A 17,834-nucleotide genomic window follows, 5' to 3' on the forward strand; every position below is an offset into this window, starting at 1 on the left:
TGAGATGAAGGACTGGAGCCACGCCTCTTGTGTTTCTAGCTCAGATTACATTTTATCGCTGCCTACGTGGCTTACTTCTGCTCGTGATATTTTGGTGGTTCTTGGCTGAAAGTAACAAACGTTTTACACCAGAAGGAAAGTAGAAACAAAAACACCCTCTTACTACACCGCGCTCTCAGCAGTCTGTGCTCTGTGTTAGCATTAAAATACAGCATTTACTTCTACAAAACCGTGCACACCTCAGTCAGTCCACGCTGCACCTTAGGTTCTGCTGTTGGTTAACCTACCTCACTAAAGTGTCTCTAAACGCGAACCTCAGGACTTTTTAGGGTTTGAGTAAACGCCAATAAACAACGCCTCCTCTCAACGCCGAGGATTTAGTTCAGCGGTATACCCCAACAATTCACCAGAAGACTTTAACACTTCCTTTAAAAGACTAAACTCTCTGACTCTCACAGCTAAAGACAAATTTTCATTTCTCCACAAACACTAACTTATTACTACAGGGTCTCTATTGCAAGACTGCAGCTAATTACATTCATTATGGGAGGATTTCCCATCATGCTCCTGATAAAAGAAAATTACTTTCCACCACCAATGTATTGAAATGGTGTCCACAAGTCCAGGGGGTGAGTAAATATAAGTGACACAGACATGCTGAGAGATTCTATGATGCAGTGGTCAACCAGCTTCAACTGTAAAGGTCTGTTGTGGCTGATAATATTGACACAGATTCCTTAGTTCTACACCTGTCATCCTTTCTGTCAGTTCTATTTATCATATAGGAGCACTTTGTAGTTCTATATTTAAAGAGTGAAAGTTCTGTATCTGTTTCTCTGCACACTTTATTTTAATCCTCCTTTATCATTTCTGTTCCTGTTGTTCAATGGTCAGGACCCTACAGCTCTCTCTCTCTGCATTCGAATAATATGTCTAAGACCTTGTTTAGGATTAAACCTTAGCCACATTCATTGACAATTGGTAGACTATGCTGTCTTTGGTTAGTTAGACTGAAATTCAGTATGTCTAATGTGTGTGGAATATGCAAAAGGCTTTGTCAGAAAGTTCTACAATGAAGTATTTTTGCAAATAAGAGCACTGAACATTTTAATACTGTAATTCTTATTAACATAACAGTTAGTCTTTACATTATAACACACTATGCAGATTTAGAGCTGTGTGTGTAAGAAAGAAGGGAAAACACAAATAAATATATGCAGAACATGGCAACCCAAACTGGAAGTGAGAACAAGTGGTAATGCACCACAGAACAACATTCAGTTCATAGTAAATTAGACAGTTTATTCATAAAAATATAAAATTGCAGGCATCACCTAGAATGGAGTACATTTACATTACATTCATTCCCATTTCATTTTTCAACTATTTGGATTTGTGTTTCTGTGTTTTGTCAGACAAGGCTTGAGTGTTAGATAGCTGAGACCATGAGTCCAAAATAAGAATGAAAGGGATTACAATCCACAGGACATTCATGAAGACAAAGTAGAACCAGAAATAGATGGGGTGGCCATACTCGCTGTGGATGTAGCCGTCTCTGTGTTCGGTGTAGAAATAAAGCACAGCTCCATAAAGCTGACCTGTGAACAGAAGAGATTAAGACTGATCAGAGACTAGTCCAGTGTATTCAATTTGTTAAATGCGCAAAATCTACTGTGCACTCATTGCATTAATCTCAGATGCACTCTTTTTTATGTGGTGATGTGAAAGAAAACATCTCACCTAGGGATACAATTAGCTGCAAGATAAATCTGTAAGGCCGATTGAACAAAAAGGCCATGACGATCCACAGACTGAAAGGTCCCCATAGACAAGCGGTCACTGTCTCCATGCAAACAGTGAAATTATCCGCTCTAGAAAAAAAAACATTAAAGTGGTTAAGCAATACAAAAATAAAAAAATCACATTTTAAAAAATAATTACATATTGTACACATCTGGATAACTTACATCACATATCTGCTGTCACCTTTTGAATATTCCTTCCCTGTGAGGAAAAAACACAAATGGAAAACAGCACAATTCATTTATTTTATAGGGGTGTTTGTACAAGTAGTCAATTTAATTTGACCAAACACACCTGTACAAATTGTTTTATTCCTACACAAAACTAGTCAAAAATATTCTGACCTCTGTGTTTTAAGTGCAACTATAACCAGTACTACGTCTCATGCTATGGAACAGGGCTTATCTTGCCTGGACACTGGGCACCCCAGGGCTGTCATCTAAGTCTGATTGACTGATCAATCTGATTCACATATAACAAACCAAAATAAATCTACAGCACAAATCTGTAATCTATAAATGCTACTACCATTTAAAATTCAGACAATTTAACTTACAGAGTTGGGAGAGGAAGCTCTGGTCTCCTGGAATGATGGGATAGTAGAGAGCAAACCAGCCCTCAATAACACCATGGATAAAGCCACACACTGTAAACCAGCACAGAGCCAACCTTCTCCAGCTGCTGAGCCTCCCTCCAGCAACCTTCTGCCCTGTCAGAGCCCAGGCCACCAGGACAAACAGCCCGGACACAGAGAACAGGAATGTGACAATCTCAATCATGGAACGGTCATTTGGTATGTAGTTCGGAATGGACAGGTCTCTGGGCCAGAAGGGGTGATTTGCCACTGCTGCTGCTTTTGGCATCTAAGAAAGACACAAAAGTTGTGTTGTTTTTATTATTTGATTCAGCAAGTCACAGTGAGATAAATCTAGTTTAAAAGAGACCTGGCCAAGTTAGCAAATAAATATATATATATATTATATAATACCAATTGGTACTTTTGGCAGTGTGAGCAGTGTGTCAAGTCCTGCTGGAAAATGAAATCTGCATCTCAATAAAAGTTGTCAGCAGAGGGAAACATGAAATGCTGTAAGATTTTCCAGGAAAATACTGCACTGACATTGGACTTGATAAAACATAGTGGACCAACACCAGCAGATGACATGGATGATGATGGTCAGTGAAGGTTTGAAGAGCCAAGGCATCTGCTGGTGTCCACTGTGTTATATTAAGTCCAAAGTCAGTGCAGTGTTTTCCCGTAAAGTCAATATTATATTTTTCTGAGATACAGACTTTTGTGTTTTAATTAGCTGTAAGCCATAATCATCAACAATAAAAAAATAAACACTTAAAATAGATGCGGAAATAAAGTAACTTTTCAATGATATTCTAATTTACTGAGATGCACCTGTAAGTGTATCCATTTTTATTTAATTCTGCAGATTATTTAATGTTCAAGCTGCATAATAAGAGAATGCATTGTCCCAAAGCAAAGTACAACAGAATAAAACACGTTATATTCAGTAGTGAATAGTAGTGGTGCATGCAAGATTTATAAAATAATTAAAAACTCAAACATCTGCACATGTTTAAAACTTGCCCTAATCTCACAATTAACAGAAATACACTGTTTTTTTTATTGTGGTATTTTGTCTAAAGGTCGAAACTTACCTTGAATGATAAGCAGAAATCTAAGGTGGAAAGCTGCAGTTCTTGTTCGAAGTTGTCTCTGAAGTGCAACCAGTAGAAATGTAGGACAGGAGAGTCTTGACCGGCTTAAAACGTGCAGAACGCTTCTGGTGAACTGGAAAAATTACCCTGTCATAAATGACAGCAATGCAATCAACCTGTGGTGCAATGGAGCTGCACGCGCCGCCCAACAGGTATTCACACCAGAGAAAGGAGAGGAGGTTATTCTCCACCCACTTTGTTGAAACAGCCAATAGAGAAGTCTCACATGAGGTGGGCTCAGCTCTCAATTGGACGGGGCTGTCGGAACATGCGTGACGTCAGAGGTAATTGAGCTCGGTAATAGGCTACAAACAGTGGCGGAGGATGCACCCAAAACAGCTACACGAGGAAAAGGTAAAATATTAAGACGGTAAAACAAGAAGCCCTGCTTTTAGACATCGATATATTTTACATTTACTTAAAACTTGTATTAATCACAAATTAGTTTTTTTTTTTTACTATACTCCATCTACTTATATATTCCATAGTTTATGTAGACATTTCTTTTGCTTTGATATGTTACGTTTTTTGCACACATTTGAACCATAAAAGAAAAATGCATAATGGTGTAGAATAAAAGTAAGATGTCTGACTTTGGAATAATGTAAAGTCACCAAAATCTAAATATTTCAATTTCAATGTTCCTCTATTGAATTAATTATGTTTTTTGGGGGAAATAAATAACATCACACCATTTGACAGTTTTTTGGGGGGAAATTACAGATGTTCAGACCGTTTTTTTTATTTTGTTAACAGACTGATTTATTTTTATCACCACTACTTTATCATGATGGCCCATATAATGTAGCCCAAGGCAACACATGACAAAAAAAAACTCTTTTAGAAAGCTTACAACAATGATGTAAGAATATATTAAGCATATAAACAGCCATATACACACGTTCTATTTATGACCCACTTGTGTGCTTCTTTGTATTGGTCACAGATAATGTCTTAGATGTTATGTTAAAAATAATACAAAAATACATACAAATGAATTATGGTATGGGATAGCGTAATAAAATATATATTTTTTTAGTTAAAAAAAAATGCAACATAGAGGGTTAAGTACATTAGCTAACAAACTACATTTTCAACTGTTCACCGCTTTTAACACTTACAAAACGTCTGCTTTTACTTATTAGTGATTTGCGCTAATTATTAAATATAAGTAAAAGTTGTATGTATTATAAATAAAGAACATGTATTATAAATAAAGAACATAGGTCATCGGGGAAAAAAATGTTCAGCCCGTTTTGTATTTTGCCGTGACCCGGATTCGAACCGGGGTTGCTGCGGCCACAACGCAGAGTACTAACCACTATACGATCACGGCTCACCACCGGGGCGGTGACATCAACCATAGAACAAACATTCTAAAAGCATCTTCTGCAGCCCTTCAGCAGTCATTTTTGGCTTATTTTAATGTATATAATGTCGTCACATATATACAATAAACCATTGTCACGTATTGTCAGCAATTTATCATTCCTAATAATGCCATTAAAGACACCCAGATAACTTTACATTACAGCATTACAACTCTAACGCTAGCTAACGTAGCGTTAGCTAACCTGCTAGCTAGCTATGCTTTTTGAACGTTAACTATCTTAACAAAAGTCCCGGTTTTCAACTAAAACTCTAGCTTGCTACTTTCTCTAAATGATACTGATTTGGAAAAAAACATCATATAAAATGTAGACCTTAAATAAAAAAATAGCCCGAATCTTTCAAAACGTGAACTGTTCGAGCTCGTATTATCTCCCATATGGTCTAGCGGTTAGGATTCCTGGTTTTCACCCAGGCGGCCCGGGTTCGACTCCCGGTATGGGAATGAATGTTTTGCTAAATGTACTTCCTGACCTTTTAGACCCTGCTAGAGCAGTGTTTCCCAACCTTGGTTTTCACAGCACACTTGATCCAAAATGTTAATTCAATTTATACCAGTTTATTTCAGACTTGTAATGGGTAGGTTAAATCAATGGAGATTCTAGGGTCTGTTGGGGCTCTGGGCAAAAACTCACAATGTGTTACAAATAATTTTAACCTACGTTACAATGATTAAAGTGTCGCTCTTAAAAGTGTCTCATTAATGCACTGAAATGAATATACAATATATGTCGAAGTTGACAAAATCACAAGTAAGTTAATGTAACGGCTTACGTAACGTTACCTGTACTTTGTTCCTCTGTCTTTCAGTGCATCTGAGAACAAATCTCGGTTGGGCCCATTCATTCATTCAAACAATTTAAAAGATACATGTAAAGATGAAAAGAATAATTATCCTTTTACAAAGCAATTTGGGAAATAGTGGGAAAAGTCAAGAGTTTTCACAGTTTTCAGATTCGGCCGTGGTGGGTGGACCCATATAGTCATTACCCTGCAAAAAATCAGCTCAAGACATCCAGAAAAAAAATAATTGCACGGTGGTGGGCCAAACAATGTAAAATAAAATAATAATTGAGAACGAATTTGAGAAATACAAGAAATGATGGGGAAATACATTAGGGAATTGGAACGATTGAAAAATACATTCAGAAATAAAAGTGACACATGAAATCTGTGGCTGGAACAGGCAAGACATGCGAGAAACATTTTTATATAATAAATGCAGTTTTCCCAGTTGCCTTGTCCACTTTCAGTTGTCTTAGTTGTCTTCGCTTATGAACCTACACGACCTGTGCGTAATCTGCGCACTGTGTTTGGTGAATGGCTCGAGCTGAGTCAGTGGAGGGCAGTGTTTCCCCCGTCAGCTGACTCTGTCATGTGACCTGTTATGGCGGCGCAGGTTTGAGGAGGAACTGGGCTGAATTCAGCATCTTAATAATATAAACGTGTTGTTTTGTTCACTCGGTTGTACCGCCTAAAGCTCCGTTTTAACTGCCGAAAATGGGTCTCGATCCAGTCTCTGTAAATCTGGATCAAAAGCTGCTTGAGTTCATGGATCAGCTCGAGCTGCTGGAGGAGAAAAGGCAGAGACTGAATTCACTCATAGAGGAGGTAATTTAGCTACACAACCAGCCAATAACTGTACTCTGTTTATTTCGAGCTAATATATTAATTAAAATACTAGTGTTAACAAAAGGCCTGTCATTGTGTTTCTACAGGGATGGTTTAACATTTCCAAGGCGCGGTACTCGATGGGAAATAAGCAGGTCTCCGCTCTGCAGTTCGCCAGCGAAATAGAACCGCAGATCTGCGTTCATTCCAGGTGCAGACTCATTACAGCCTAGTCTACACCACAGTAGAAACCACCCTATCATTACCCGAGCCTTATATGAGCTGTGTAGAAATCAATTTCACAATTTAATTTAATTAATTCAACCTATAGGATATTAATTTTGAATTTAAAATTGAATTACTGGAATTGAATGAGTTGCAATTCAGATAAATTAATTATTTATTACATACCGTGAGAATGTAATACGTTTAACATACATTTTTCTTCCAAATGAAAGAACACACACTAACATTAAGCATACATTTCCTTTAATGTTGAATAATGAGCTATATCTTTATATATATATATATATATATATATATATATATATATATATATATATATATATATATATATATATATTAAGGTAATCAAATGAAACAATGTTTTTGTAAATGTAATTATCATAGCTAGCAAGTACTTTACAAGGTAACAACATTAGTGCATCTTATGATCAGCAGTTCCTCAAAGGTCCTAATGTCCTCTTTGGACAACCAGAAGTCTTGAATACAGCAAGATATCCTAGGAATGACATGCTGTCCCTTTTTCACAATTTAAACATGTTAATTATCTGTTTTTTAAAGGATGTTGTTAATTTTAAGTTGTGGTCCTTATAATAATATCTGTATGAAATCAAATGTCATATATACTGTAAAGCTTCACTGTTAAATACAATTTTATATTGTGGAATTTCAATTTAGTCCTGCAATTTGAAATGCAATTCTGCTTCATGTTTGCAATCTTAATTCAAATTCAATAATTGAATTGAAATGTAGGGGGTTATTCTAACTTCAATTTTGAACATCACTATGATTACAAAACCAGAAGCTTAATATGGAAGAATGTACACTTAAAACACTTTCACGCCAGTGTATGTATGTGCCAGAAGCAGAAAATGAGCAAATTTTCAATATGTTGAATAGAGTCACAGTCTTACCCCTTTGCAGTCTTAATCACAGTTAAGCCATTCTTTTTGTGATCCACATTACTAAAAGCATGAATTGTTGCTATTTTAGTGATTAAATTGATTTTCAAATATAAAAGCACAACTATGGGATTTGTAGGCCAATGCTGATCTGTAAACATTTATAACATTTATGGAAGCACATGAGTTCAGTCACTGTACATGTAGATGACCTATTACCTTAATACAACTCTGCGTAGCCTATGTATAGCTTTAAACATTAAACACAGTGTTTAATATCATCCAAAGTAATTGCAGCATGAAATTTTAATTTGTCTGCTTTTGTTTTGAAACGCAGCCTTTCAGAAAAAGGTAATGTGGAGTTCAAGTGTGAAAGAACAGAGCCCAAAACAGAAGAACTGGAACCGAGTGGTACAGTAGAGAACATAGGACCAAAAGAGGGAGGTAGGCCTGAAAATGTTATTTTTCTATTTCTGTATTTACATTAGAGTGTAAACAGAAATCACCTCACTCAAATGTTTATCTGCTAGTAAAATCTAGTAAAGTCTGCGAGGTACATGCATCACATCAGATGACACTGAACTAGGAGTTGTAACTAGAGAATTAAAAAAAAACCTCTCTTTTGCAGGCCTTAGAAGGAGAACTAAAATTAAACAGAAAGAAACTACAGTAGAAGAAACTTCAAAGTGTGAAAAGGAATCACAGGACAGCATAAAGAGTGAGAAATCGCCATGCCAGCATCAAGATCCACTGAAATGGTTTGGAATCCTTGTACCACAAAATCTAAAGCAAGCTCAGGCTGCTTTTAAAGAAGGTAAGATTAAAGAAAATTGCACTAACACTCCAGCATCAGCAATACCTGTACACATTTGGATTAGAAACACATTTATACAGCAGGTAAATGTGTCCCAATCCTGTAATACAGACATGTATTTTTCAGTGTAAATTACCTTTTTAATTCTGCCATTTTCATATAACAATTCACACTAAAATGCCTTATTTTGAACATGTACACAGACATTTCTTAAGTGGCCTTTCAGTTTTAGGGACTCATACTGCAATAATGTGTTTTGTTTGTTTGTTTTTTTACCCAAAAAATAGACACTGTGCATTCATGTTGTCCTTAACTAAAATGTACTTTTCTTCATATTGTTTGCAGTTATCACACTGTCAGCGGAGATAGCAACCCTTCAGAGTGCAATTCTGGCCACTAGGATGGAGATGCAAACTCAAATGAAGGAAAAACACAAAATTCAGTCTGTATTGGAAGGATAATACATACCATTGTATATGTTTGTTTGTTCGTTTTGGGATTAATTCTAATTTGTTTCTCAATCTTTCTTATCTCCAGAAAAAAAAAACTGTGTAAACATCACCCTGCACATACTGGTGAAATACAGTTGAAAGACTATTTGTGGTTTATGCATTCCTATTAAACAGCTCAATACTGAGTAATACTGAGATATGTGTGCTGAATGTGATTTGTATTGAGTTCTTTTGCATGTATTACTTGCTTGAGACTGTGCTTTAGGATATGTGCTTATGTTAATTTAAAAACACATTAAAGTATATTTCTTTTCAAAGGCAGAAGGAATTGTGGAATAAGAGTTCATTATGAATTTGCGTGTCTTGCTTACTATGTTGTGTTTTAAGTTTGTATGTGAATTTTGCATTTACAGAAACCATTGTGTTCTTGAAGAAATCTGACATTTAAAATCCCCATAAATAAGCAATTTGTTATTCTAGCCTTATACAAGTGATATGTGTATGGATAGCCCACCTGTGAACCAGGAAGGTTTGTCCATGGATTCTATACTGGTACAGAGTATGGATGTCCGTATTGGGACTAGGAGAGGGTAAAACAGGAGTACATCATGCAAGTTTAAGATAAGCTCTTAACTATGGGAGAGTAACATCACCTGTACAAATGCCCATGCCCACCTGGAACCCACATATGTAAGCCCCATATGAGCATCTTGGCTAGGAGGTCTATCTTTAAGCATGTACCTACATATATACCTGCTTTATATCCTGTAATGAAATATCATCTGATTAAAAAACAACGTTTTAATCAAGATCAAGGTAACGTGAGTGTTTTCGTTCGGATAATGTCCACCAGGGGGTACAGAGGGATGTATCAAACTGTTTAGCCAACTTACAGCCATTTCTGTGTCTGGCTAAGTGTTTCTCAAACTTTAGCTCAACGTTGTTAACCGAGCAATTCGATGGATTCGTTCTCGGTTACAATGGGGAGGAAAGGGAAGGTGGGCTTTTATGCATGGCGGTTTAAACGACACTTTACTCTGCAGGAGGAGCGGGGGAACAATCTTTATGTTCAGTGCAATTTGTGTCTGCCTACCAAGAACGTTCTTTCGACACCGAAAACGTCCTGCTCTAACCTGAAGAAGCACTTGGATGTGAGTTATCAGGGACTGTGTGTGATTGTGTGTTTTGTAGCTGACTTGTAACCTGCTGTCTGGGATGAGCTCATGATTTGTTTACAGTTGGCTAGCTATGTTAGCTCGCTAGTTAGCCAGCCAGCTAACCTAGCTTAGCTAACGTTAGCTAAGTTGGCTTTATTCCAGCTAAAATCATTAAGCCATGAACGCCAGCTCACACTGTTGGATTATAGTATAGGGCGGATTATTGGCTCTGTGAACATTAAAATAGCAAACGTTAAATATACATGATTAAGAGTGTGATTAACAATGCCTTTTTTTTTACTAAAGCTATGTTTTTTTCCATCACTTTAGATTAACTAGGTTAGCTAGCCTATAATAATAACACCAGCATCCCTGCTGCCAAAGGCTAGCGTTAGCTCAGTTAGCTAGCTAGGTTAGCTAACAAAGTGCACAGAGAATTGCAGTGAATTGTGGCGATTTTAAACACTGAGGCTGGCCAGCTAAGATAACCTAAAGAGCTAACGCTGCCTAAGCTTTAAAATATGCAAAATCAAGCTAAGTACATAAGAAAATGGAGTAAATTAGCTAGCCAAGCTAACTTAGCGTTAACTAGCTAGCTAAGCTAACGTTAAGATATTACACATAACGTTAGCTGGTCCTGTCCACAAAATATAACGGATAAGATATGCTAGCTAAGCTAACCTATAGCTTAAAACCCAAGTAAACTAGCTAAGCTACAGAATTAGCTAGGTATCATAGCTAGCTAGCAAGCTATACAATCTATAACCCAGCTAATAAATCATGGCCCATCCTAGCTAGCTGAGATAGTTAACTGTAAATGTGCATTGTCCGCTTGGATGCAATAGCTTAGCTATTATTTCAGCCAATTGTGGAGGATGGGATCCGTCAAAATGGTCGAGGGAAGCGAAGCCCTCCCCTTCACTGTCTACTTCCTGGAGTCCGGGAGCCCTATCGGCTAGATAGAGCTGTTTACAGTGGGGGTGAGCAGCTTTCCAGCCACATTAGCTACATTAGCTTGGCCTGCATGTCTCCAGTTTAGTTTTCGCCCGGGGGAGCCTAATAAACACACAGCGCTCTGGATGCTGGATGCAACAATTCCGCCATAATGCGCAGGCGGTGCGTTTCAGACCGGCGTGCTTTCAGATGAACGTTAGTTAGATAGCGTTAGTTAACGTTATCTTCTTCCAGACAACAGCCCTGTTATCTGGCTCTAGCGTTATCCGGCTCTAGCGTTATCTATATATCTATCTGTCATGTGTGACAGCGGAGAAGAAATCGGCGCGGTAACGTTACTGAACCGAAACGCTATTAATCTTTCTATCTAATCTACATATATATTCTGGATTCATTTTAAAAATAATAATACGAATCGAAAGCAGTCGATTCGGGAAAGTTGATTGCTTCTGGGCGTTTTGTTGCGGATTTAATAATAATCACCGATGGCGTCAAATTCTCGAGTCTCCATTCTGGATTACTTCAATATTGTCTTTGAGGGGGAAAATGGAAAAATCGAATCGAACTGCAAAGCTTGTGGGACACGGATACAGGCCAAGCGGACTGTTACCTCTAACTTCGTTACACATTTAAAGGTATGCGATGGGTAGCAAAGCTTAATGAATGAATTAATGTAATCTAAACCGGTTAAAATATCGTCGTTTTGGTGATGTATAATTAGAATATTAATGTGTTATAGGGTTGCAACAAATAATAATTTTGGTAGTTGACTAATCTGATTATGTTTTTGATTAGTCAACAGTTATTTCTGCCATATCTAAAAATGATAGAAACAGTTAAACACGAGATTTAAAAGGCATTTAAATGTCTAGATGTTGTTTAAACGTGGGAATGTCTGATATTTAGTAATTAAATATGTAATATGTTGTGTTTGGGCACTTTTGGAGACGTAGACCAAGTTGAGTGTAATCTGTGTGAGTGAGCCATTTACCCACTTCTGTCCCCAGCACTTTGTGTAATGTGGTACTGTTATAAATTAACGATTAGTCTACAATGAAATTTGTAGTTTACAAATTTAAATAATCAACATTGTTGATTATATCGACTAATCGTTGCAGCCCAAATGTGTTTAAGTCTAAATTAGGGGAATGATGGTATTGGATAGCGTTCATGATTTGGAATGTCCCATCTTCAGCTATAGTAACCTGATTTTTTTTTTTTTTTTTAGTTTTAGTGAAATTTAGCTTTTAATTAATTTGCCATTACAAAGAAAACATTATTTTTGGAATTTTGATGAAAGGAGAAATCTGGTGTGAAATGGACTTGGGGTATAGGAAAAATGATAAGTATAAGTTTGTTTTTTTTTTAATAGCCAACCTCCATTCACTCTCAGCATTCCCAAATACAGAGCATTTAGCCAATGCTACCAACAGGCTAACAGTGCTAGTGATAGGGACACTGTCAAAGCGCTCAGTGCCTCATTTAAAATTTCCTGCCCCCTTAGAATTCTATCAATGAAGTGTGGAGCTACTTTGAGCTTGATAATAGTGTAAAAGTGGAAGTGCAAGTGGAATGCTATGCCCCTATCACTAGCATTGTAAGCCTGTTGGGAGTATCAGCTAAAAGCGCTGTATTTTGGAATGCTGGTGGTGAACGGAGGTGGACTAGAAGACAAAAGTTAGTACTCCTCATCATGTTTCACTACAACCCTTGTACACATCACACTGGATTTCTCATTTAAATTTTTCATGAAAATAAAAAAACATGCATATCAATGTAATAAAGGATTTAAACACAGCAGGGATCAAATCAAATGTTCATAGCCAATCAGTAACAACCATTGTCTTTCCTATCTTTCTCACCTTTACACAGCGCAAACATCAAGCGATGTATGATGAGTTTCTGAGGAAGAAAGATGTGAAAAGAGAGGCTTATGCTTCAGGGGCGGTGCAGACCTACGCGCCCGTCAGAGAAACAAACCGAACAGCTACTCAGAGCGGATCAGGCTCAGGCAAGTTTGACCGCACCGATCCACGGCAGTCACTCATTTCCGAAACCATCGCCAAGATGATCATCCGAGACCTGCAGCCTGTACAGATTGTACAGAACGAGGGGTTTCGGGAGCTGCTGCAGCTCCTCGAGCCCCGTTATATCCCAGAACCGAGTCATTACATCCAGCAGCAGCTCCTGCCAGCCTACGCCTACCAGGTACAAGTCTCGACCAAGCTGGCCCTGTCAGGAGCAGAGTCCTGCAGCGTAACCCTGGACCTGTGGAGAAGTAATGCTGTGTCTGTGGGCACTAGCTCTGGCTACATGGGAGTGACATGCCATTTCATAAGCGCAGACTGGCAGATTAAATCTGTACTATTGGCTTGTTTACCTCTGTCAAATCAAACTGACACGCAGCGCATGCTCGCTGACTTTGAGGAAATCTCTCATGCTCATGGCATCTCAGGTAAGGTGTTCCGCATAGTCCTTGACCCCTCTGCCTGTGAAAGCCGGTCTGCCTTCCGCCTGCCTGGTTTCTACCTCCATGGTAATGGGGATGTGGAAGATGAGGAAGATGAGGATAGTAGTGATGAAGAGACCAGCACAGGGATGTGTGCAGAAGCTGTAAGTGGAGAAGAAGAGGACAACTCTGTGAACCAGTACCTGGGTCAGTGTAGAATAGACTGTTTTGCACGCTCTCTGAGTCATTGCGTTCGTGAAGGAATCCGTTCCTCCCCACAGTTATCAATAACTCTCACTAAAGCAGCGTGCTTCTACAACTACATCATTGCTACAGTGACTCCTGAAAAACTTGCCCAAGTGTTCAGCCACGTAAACGGACAAGGCCCTCTGGCTTCAGACCGACACTGGAATGCCCAGCTTAAGACAATGCGACAGATGCTTGAGTCGGTGGATTTCTTAGAAGACATAGTGGACAGAAATGATCTGACCCTCAACAATGTTGAGAAAACCATGCTGCGAGAGCTGGTCGAGGTCCTGGAGCCTTTTGAGGAGGCCACAGACATGGTCCAGGGAGACAAGCATGTATCCATCAGCCTTGCTCTTCCCAGTGTGCTTGGGCTCCGCAAGCATTTGGCAGAGGTAGTCACACACCAGTGCACTGGAATTGTAGCAGGATTGTCTCAGGCGCTGGACCGGAGGCTGGCAGGCATTCTGGAGGATCCTCTGTACGTGACAGCGACCACCCTGGACCCGCAGTTCAAGCTTTCCTGGAGCAGCGACCGCGAGTGGCACAAGCAGGTTCTGCTGGAGGAGGTGGGAAAGCACACCCAGGCTGTAAGTCCACCAGAGGCTAGTTTGGATGCTCAGCCATCACCATCCAAACGCAGCAGGCTGTTCTCCTTCATCAAGCAAAGGCCGACCACTCAGGCCAAGAGCACAGAGCAGGAGCTGTCCGCTTACCTCCTCGAGGAGCCTACAGACGAGGACCCGCTGCAGTATTGGAAGCGCAAGTCCATTGACTTCCCTCTTCTTTCACAAGTGGCTAAGAAAGTGTTCACAGTACCAGCCACATCAACAACAGTGGAAAGGATATTCAGTCTGGTGGGGAAAACACTAAGACCGGAGCGCTGCCGACCCTTTCCAAAGAACTTAGAGACACTGATTTATTTAAAGGCTAATTTCAGTTTATTGTGGTCATAACAGAATCAAAAGGGCATCTTTACAGGTTATTGACAATAGCTTTATAGAAATTGGGATTTTTTTTTTAACTGAAGGATGCCTTCAATCCCAAAAGCAGTGTGTGCCTGTACGATCTGAGTATACAACTGTAGAGATACCCAAAGGAACATCAAACTGTCTTTTTTTTTGTCTGGGTATATAAATATATATACACACTCACACACAGTAAATCTATTTATAGATGCATATATTTACACGTTAATTACAGTGTAGTCTAGAATTTTTTCTGTACTAGCTGATCCTTTTATCTGTTTAGTTACGTGGCATGTTTTTCACATATTATAACTCAATCTCATGTTCTTTCTACTTGTTCACAGCAATGTTATGATATCCAAATAAATAATTGAAACGGTCACCATACAAGGGCATCCTCCTTCCATTTCCTTATCAGGAAGGATACAGTAGCCAAAGGCAGGGTGCTGTTTGCGAAATCTAATTGATTTCATCCAAAAGCCTATTTATTGCTCACATTCAGGCGGAGAATAACGGAAAACGTGCCACATTCCTGTTGATGATATGACCTTTATAACCGCAAAGGAGATCAGAGCAAACAACAATATACAGCAGATAAGTGTTTTCTGTGTTTGTTCTTCGCTTACAAATCCAGCCTAGCGGAAAGATGCAGGCAGGCTGGGTAATTGGAAATAATTACATTTCATTCCTGTAGGGAATTGGAACAGAGTCTCCAGCTGGCATGGCTGAATAGCAAGAGCATTAAACCATGAAGGAAGTGAAGGCCTGTAATGCATTGTTTGGCAGTTGGTGTGTAAATAGCAAGAGGAGTTTAAAAATTCTCACTCGAACATCATCAGCCGTCAGGAAACAACAGCTTTTTTGTTCTCTTTGTCACAACATGGAGAGAAAAGCGAATCCCATAGCAACCGGAGGATTACCATTTTTATACCACAAAACTATCACCACAGATTTTTTTTCATATAATGGTGACAAGTCATAGCACAGAACACAGGACTGCATGCACTGCATGACAGGTTATGCATTTTAATATGCATATAAATAGACCTTTTTTCTGGCCATTACGAAATGATATTAGCATAAAGCACCTACACATCTATAAATGCTGTTTTTCGTACAGGTTTAGATGGTACAGAGGGGAGCACTGGCGCACTGCAGATGTAATGAATATTTAGAGAATGTGAGAATGGAGAGGGGGAGCAGCACCTCAATTTCAATTTCTCCTCTCTCTGCTGAGTAATTCTTTTCAGAGGTAATTACCAGAGCTACTGAAATGGATGATCAGTCATTGCGTTGCTCTGGGAGGAGAGGATAAATGCACAATGTATTCTTTTAAATTGCACCCAATAGGCAAATAGGCAAGAAAAACATTGATGGCTGTTGGAGGAGAATGGAGGGTAAAATGCTCCCTTAAGAACAATGTCCATTTACTGTAAAGCTACACCACATCTCATAGCATTATGAAGCACAGAGCTGTGTACAGTTGGAGGGAAAATGTGGGTGTTGCAGTTTCACCATGTTTTCTTTTAGGAGTGCAGAGCAGGGGCAAGATTCACGAAAGCTTTCCAAACAAATGTTACAAAAATACTTAAGATAAGCACTGAGAAGTTCTTAAATACAATGTCCAATATTCTCTAGACAGTAAATTATGTGTCAGGCCCTACAGTCAATTCAATTAATATAAAGACAATTAAAATGGTAGGTGAAGAAAACAAATAACAAATGTTCTAGATCTTAAGTGAAAAATTAAGAAGAAAAGTAAGATTTTTGAAAAATATATTTTTTTCTTAGCATGTATTAAGTTAGAGGAAAACACCGATAAGAAGAATTTTCTCAATCTGGCCACCTCACAGTCATCCCAGGTTTTATTTATTTTATGTTGAAAATATATGTTTTAATCTAAAAAAAACTCCCTGAGTACTGCCCTTTCATACTAGGTTCCATCTATTCTTGGGAAATAAATATACTGGAAACATAAATAAATACATTAAATGTGCAAGACCCCACATCAGTATTACTGTGGTGTTCTACAAAGACAGAAATCCCCAAAATGAAAATCATCAGCACATCATTATCTTAATAAATGATATACAGAACAGTACATTAATAATAATAATAATAAAAAAGGAGATCATTATATTGCGGATTTGTTTGAGCACATACCTACAATGTAAAGACCATCCCTGCTGACATTATCCTAAGAACTACTGCCAAATGTCAAAAGCTGAAGAACAGCAAATATTGACATACAAGATTTTAGTTTAACAGCAATGATGTTAGACATGCTTTCTGCTGTATCATATGGTGTAACAGTGCTGCTGAAACCCACCATTATCTCTCATATAAACTGCCTCCAGGTAAGTATATACTGATCTTGGCTTATTTCTCCACATTGAATGCAGATGCTTTAATATGGATATAAAAAGCAGAAATGATCTCACATTATCTCACATATTTTGCTTTGTTAGTAAAAGTATGTACACTGAATATTATAGAACTATAATATACATGTATGTAGATATACAGCTCTGGAAAAAAATGAAACCATTTAAAATAATTTGATTTGATTGATTTTACCAAATTTAAAACCTCTGGAATATAATCAAGAGGAAGATAAATGATTATAAGCCATCAAACCAAGCTGAACTGCTTGAATATTTGCACCAGGAGTGGCATACAGTTATCCAAAAGCAGTGTGTAAGACTGGTAAAGGAGAACATGCCAAAATGCATGAAAACTGTAATTTAAAACCAGAGTTATTCCACCAAATATTGATTTGTGAACTCTTAAAACTTTATAAATATAAACTTGTCTTGCATTATTTGAGGTCTGAAAACTTTTTTATTTCAGACATTTCTGATTTTATGCAAATGAATGCTCTAAATGACAATATTTTTATTTGGAATTTAAGAAAAATGTCTGTAATTTATAGAATAAAAAAACAATGTTCATTTTACTCAAAACTCAAACATATACCTATAAATAGCAAAATTAGAGAAACTGAAGTGGTCTCTTATTTTTTTTTCAAAGCTGTATTTAGTAACTGTTGTATCTATAAATACATGAAACTTAATTTTCAGTTTTATTGTTAGAAACATTTAATCTAAAACTGACT

At 38.0% G+C, this 17,834-nt stretch overlaps 3 protein-coding genes and 2 non-coding genes across 7 annotated transcripts; 3 read left to right on the forward strand and 2 right to left on the reverse strand.

Annotated features, from left to right (window-relative positions):
• Window positions 1-1,281: 1,281 nt before the first annotated feature.
• LOC103033067 (EBP cholestenol delta-isomerase) lies at window positions 1,282-3,706 on the reverse strand. The gene is made up of 5 exons (XM_007249907.4): window positions 3,475-3,706; window positions 2,360-2,666; window positions 1,968-2,004; window positions 1,741-1,871; window positions 1,282-1,598 (listed from the first exon to the last, which is right to left on the reverse strand). Exons 2-5 carry the CDS (start codon window positions 2,664-2,666, stop codon window positions 1,384-1,386), a joined length of 690 nt encoding a protein of 229 aa, XP_007249969.2. The 5' UTR covers window positions 3,475-3,706; the 3' UTR covers window positions 1,282-1,383.
• Window positions 3,707-4,798: 1,092 nt separating this feature from the next.
• Window positions 4,799-4,870, reverse strand: trnah-gug (transfer RNA histidin (anticodon GUG)). The gene has a single exon. It is a non-coding gene; the product is annotated as a tRNA-His (tRNA).
• A 426-nt stretch (window positions 4,871-5,296) lies between these two features.
• On the forward strand, window positions 5,297-5,368 carry trnae-uuc (transfer RNA glutamic acid (anticodon UUC)). Its single transcript has one exon. It is a non-coding gene; the product is annotated as a tRNA-Glu (tRNA).
• A 917-nt stretch (window positions 5,369-6,285) lies between these two features.
• ccdc115 (coiled-coil domain containing 115) lies at window positions 6,286-9,140 on the forward strand. Its single transcript, XM_007249908.4, has 5 exons — window positions 6,286-6,534; window positions 6,642-6,745; window positions 8,017-8,123; window positions 8,308-8,493; window positions 8,839-9,140. The coding sequence occupies exons 1-5, from the start codon at window positions 6,424-6,426 to the stop codon at window positions 8,952-8,954; spliced, it is 624 nt and encodes a 207-aa protein (XP_007249970.2). The 5' UTR covers window positions 6,286-6,423; the 3' UTR covers window positions 8,955-9,140.
• Window positions 9,141-9,800: 660 nt separating this feature from the next.
• si:dkey-109j17.5 (zinc finger BED domain-containing protein 4) lies at window positions 9,801-15,101 on the forward strand. Of its 3 annotated transcripts, none has more exons than XM_007249909.4 (2): window positions 9,801-10,096; window positions 12,929-15,101. In XM_007249909.4, the coding sequence occupies exons 1-2, from the start codon at window positions 9,905-9,907 to the stop codon at window positions 14,705-14,707; spliced, it is 1,971 nt and encodes a 656-aa protein (XP_007249971.1). In that variant the 5' UTR covers window positions 9,801-9,904; the 3' UTR covers window positions 14,708-15,101. The 3 variants fall into 3 exon arrangements, with proteins under 3 accessions (XP_007249971.1, XP_022533116.1, XP_007249972.1); XM_022677395.2 differs by lacking the exon at window positions 9,801-10,096 and adding an exon at window positions 10,129-11,082; XM_007249910.4 differs by lacking the exon at window positions 9,801-10,096 and adding an exon at window positions 11,090-11,691.
• The last annotated feature ends 2,733 nt before the right edge of the window (window positions 15,102-17,834 follow it).

The sequence above is a fragment of the Astyanax mexicanus genome, chromosome 13, assembly GCF_023375975.1.
Source record: "Astyanax mexicanus isolate ESR-SI-001 chromosome 13, AstMex3_surface, whole genome shotgun sequence".
In the NCBI taxonomy this organism is placed as follows: domain Eukaryota; kingdom Metazoa; phylum Chordata; class Actinopteri; order Characiformes; family Acestrorhamphidae; genus Astyanax; species Astyanax mexicanus.

Bases quoted from the DNA above. Each gene is read 5' to 3' on its own strand.
- ccdc115 (XM_007249908.4), top strand. From the start codon at position 6,424: ATGGGTCTCGATCCAGTCTCTGTAAATCTGGATCAAAAGCTGCTTGAG. The intron at 6,535-6,641 runs GTAATTTAGCTA...GTGTTTCTACAG, and splicing joins TGAATTCACTCATAGAGGAG to GGATGGTTTAACATTTCCAA. The intron at 6,746-8,016 runs GTGCAGACTCAT...TTTGAAACGCAG, and splicing joins CAGATCTGCGTTCATTCCAG to CCTTTCAGAAAAAGGTAATG.
- LOC103033067 (XM_007249907.4), bottom strand. From the start codon at position 2,666: ATGCCAAAAGCAGCAGCAGTGGCAAATCACCCCTTCTGGCCCAGAGAC. The intron at 1,872-1,967 runs GTAAGTTATCCA...TTTTTTTTCTAG, and splicing joins GGTGACAGCAGATATGTGAT to AGCGGATAATTTCACTGTTT. The intron at 1,599-1,740 runs GTGAGATGTTTT...TTCTGTTCACAG, and splicing joins GCAGCTAATTGTATCCCTAG to GTCAGCTTTATGGAGCTGTG.
- si:dkey-109j17.5 (XM_007249909.4), top strand. From the start codon at position 9,905: ATGGATTCGTTCTCGGTTACAATGGGGAGGAAAGGGAAGGTGGGCTTT. The intron at 10,097-12,928 runs GTGAGTTATCAG...ACCTTTACACAG, and splicing joins ACCTGAAGAAGCACTTGGAT to CGCAAACATCAAGCGATGTA.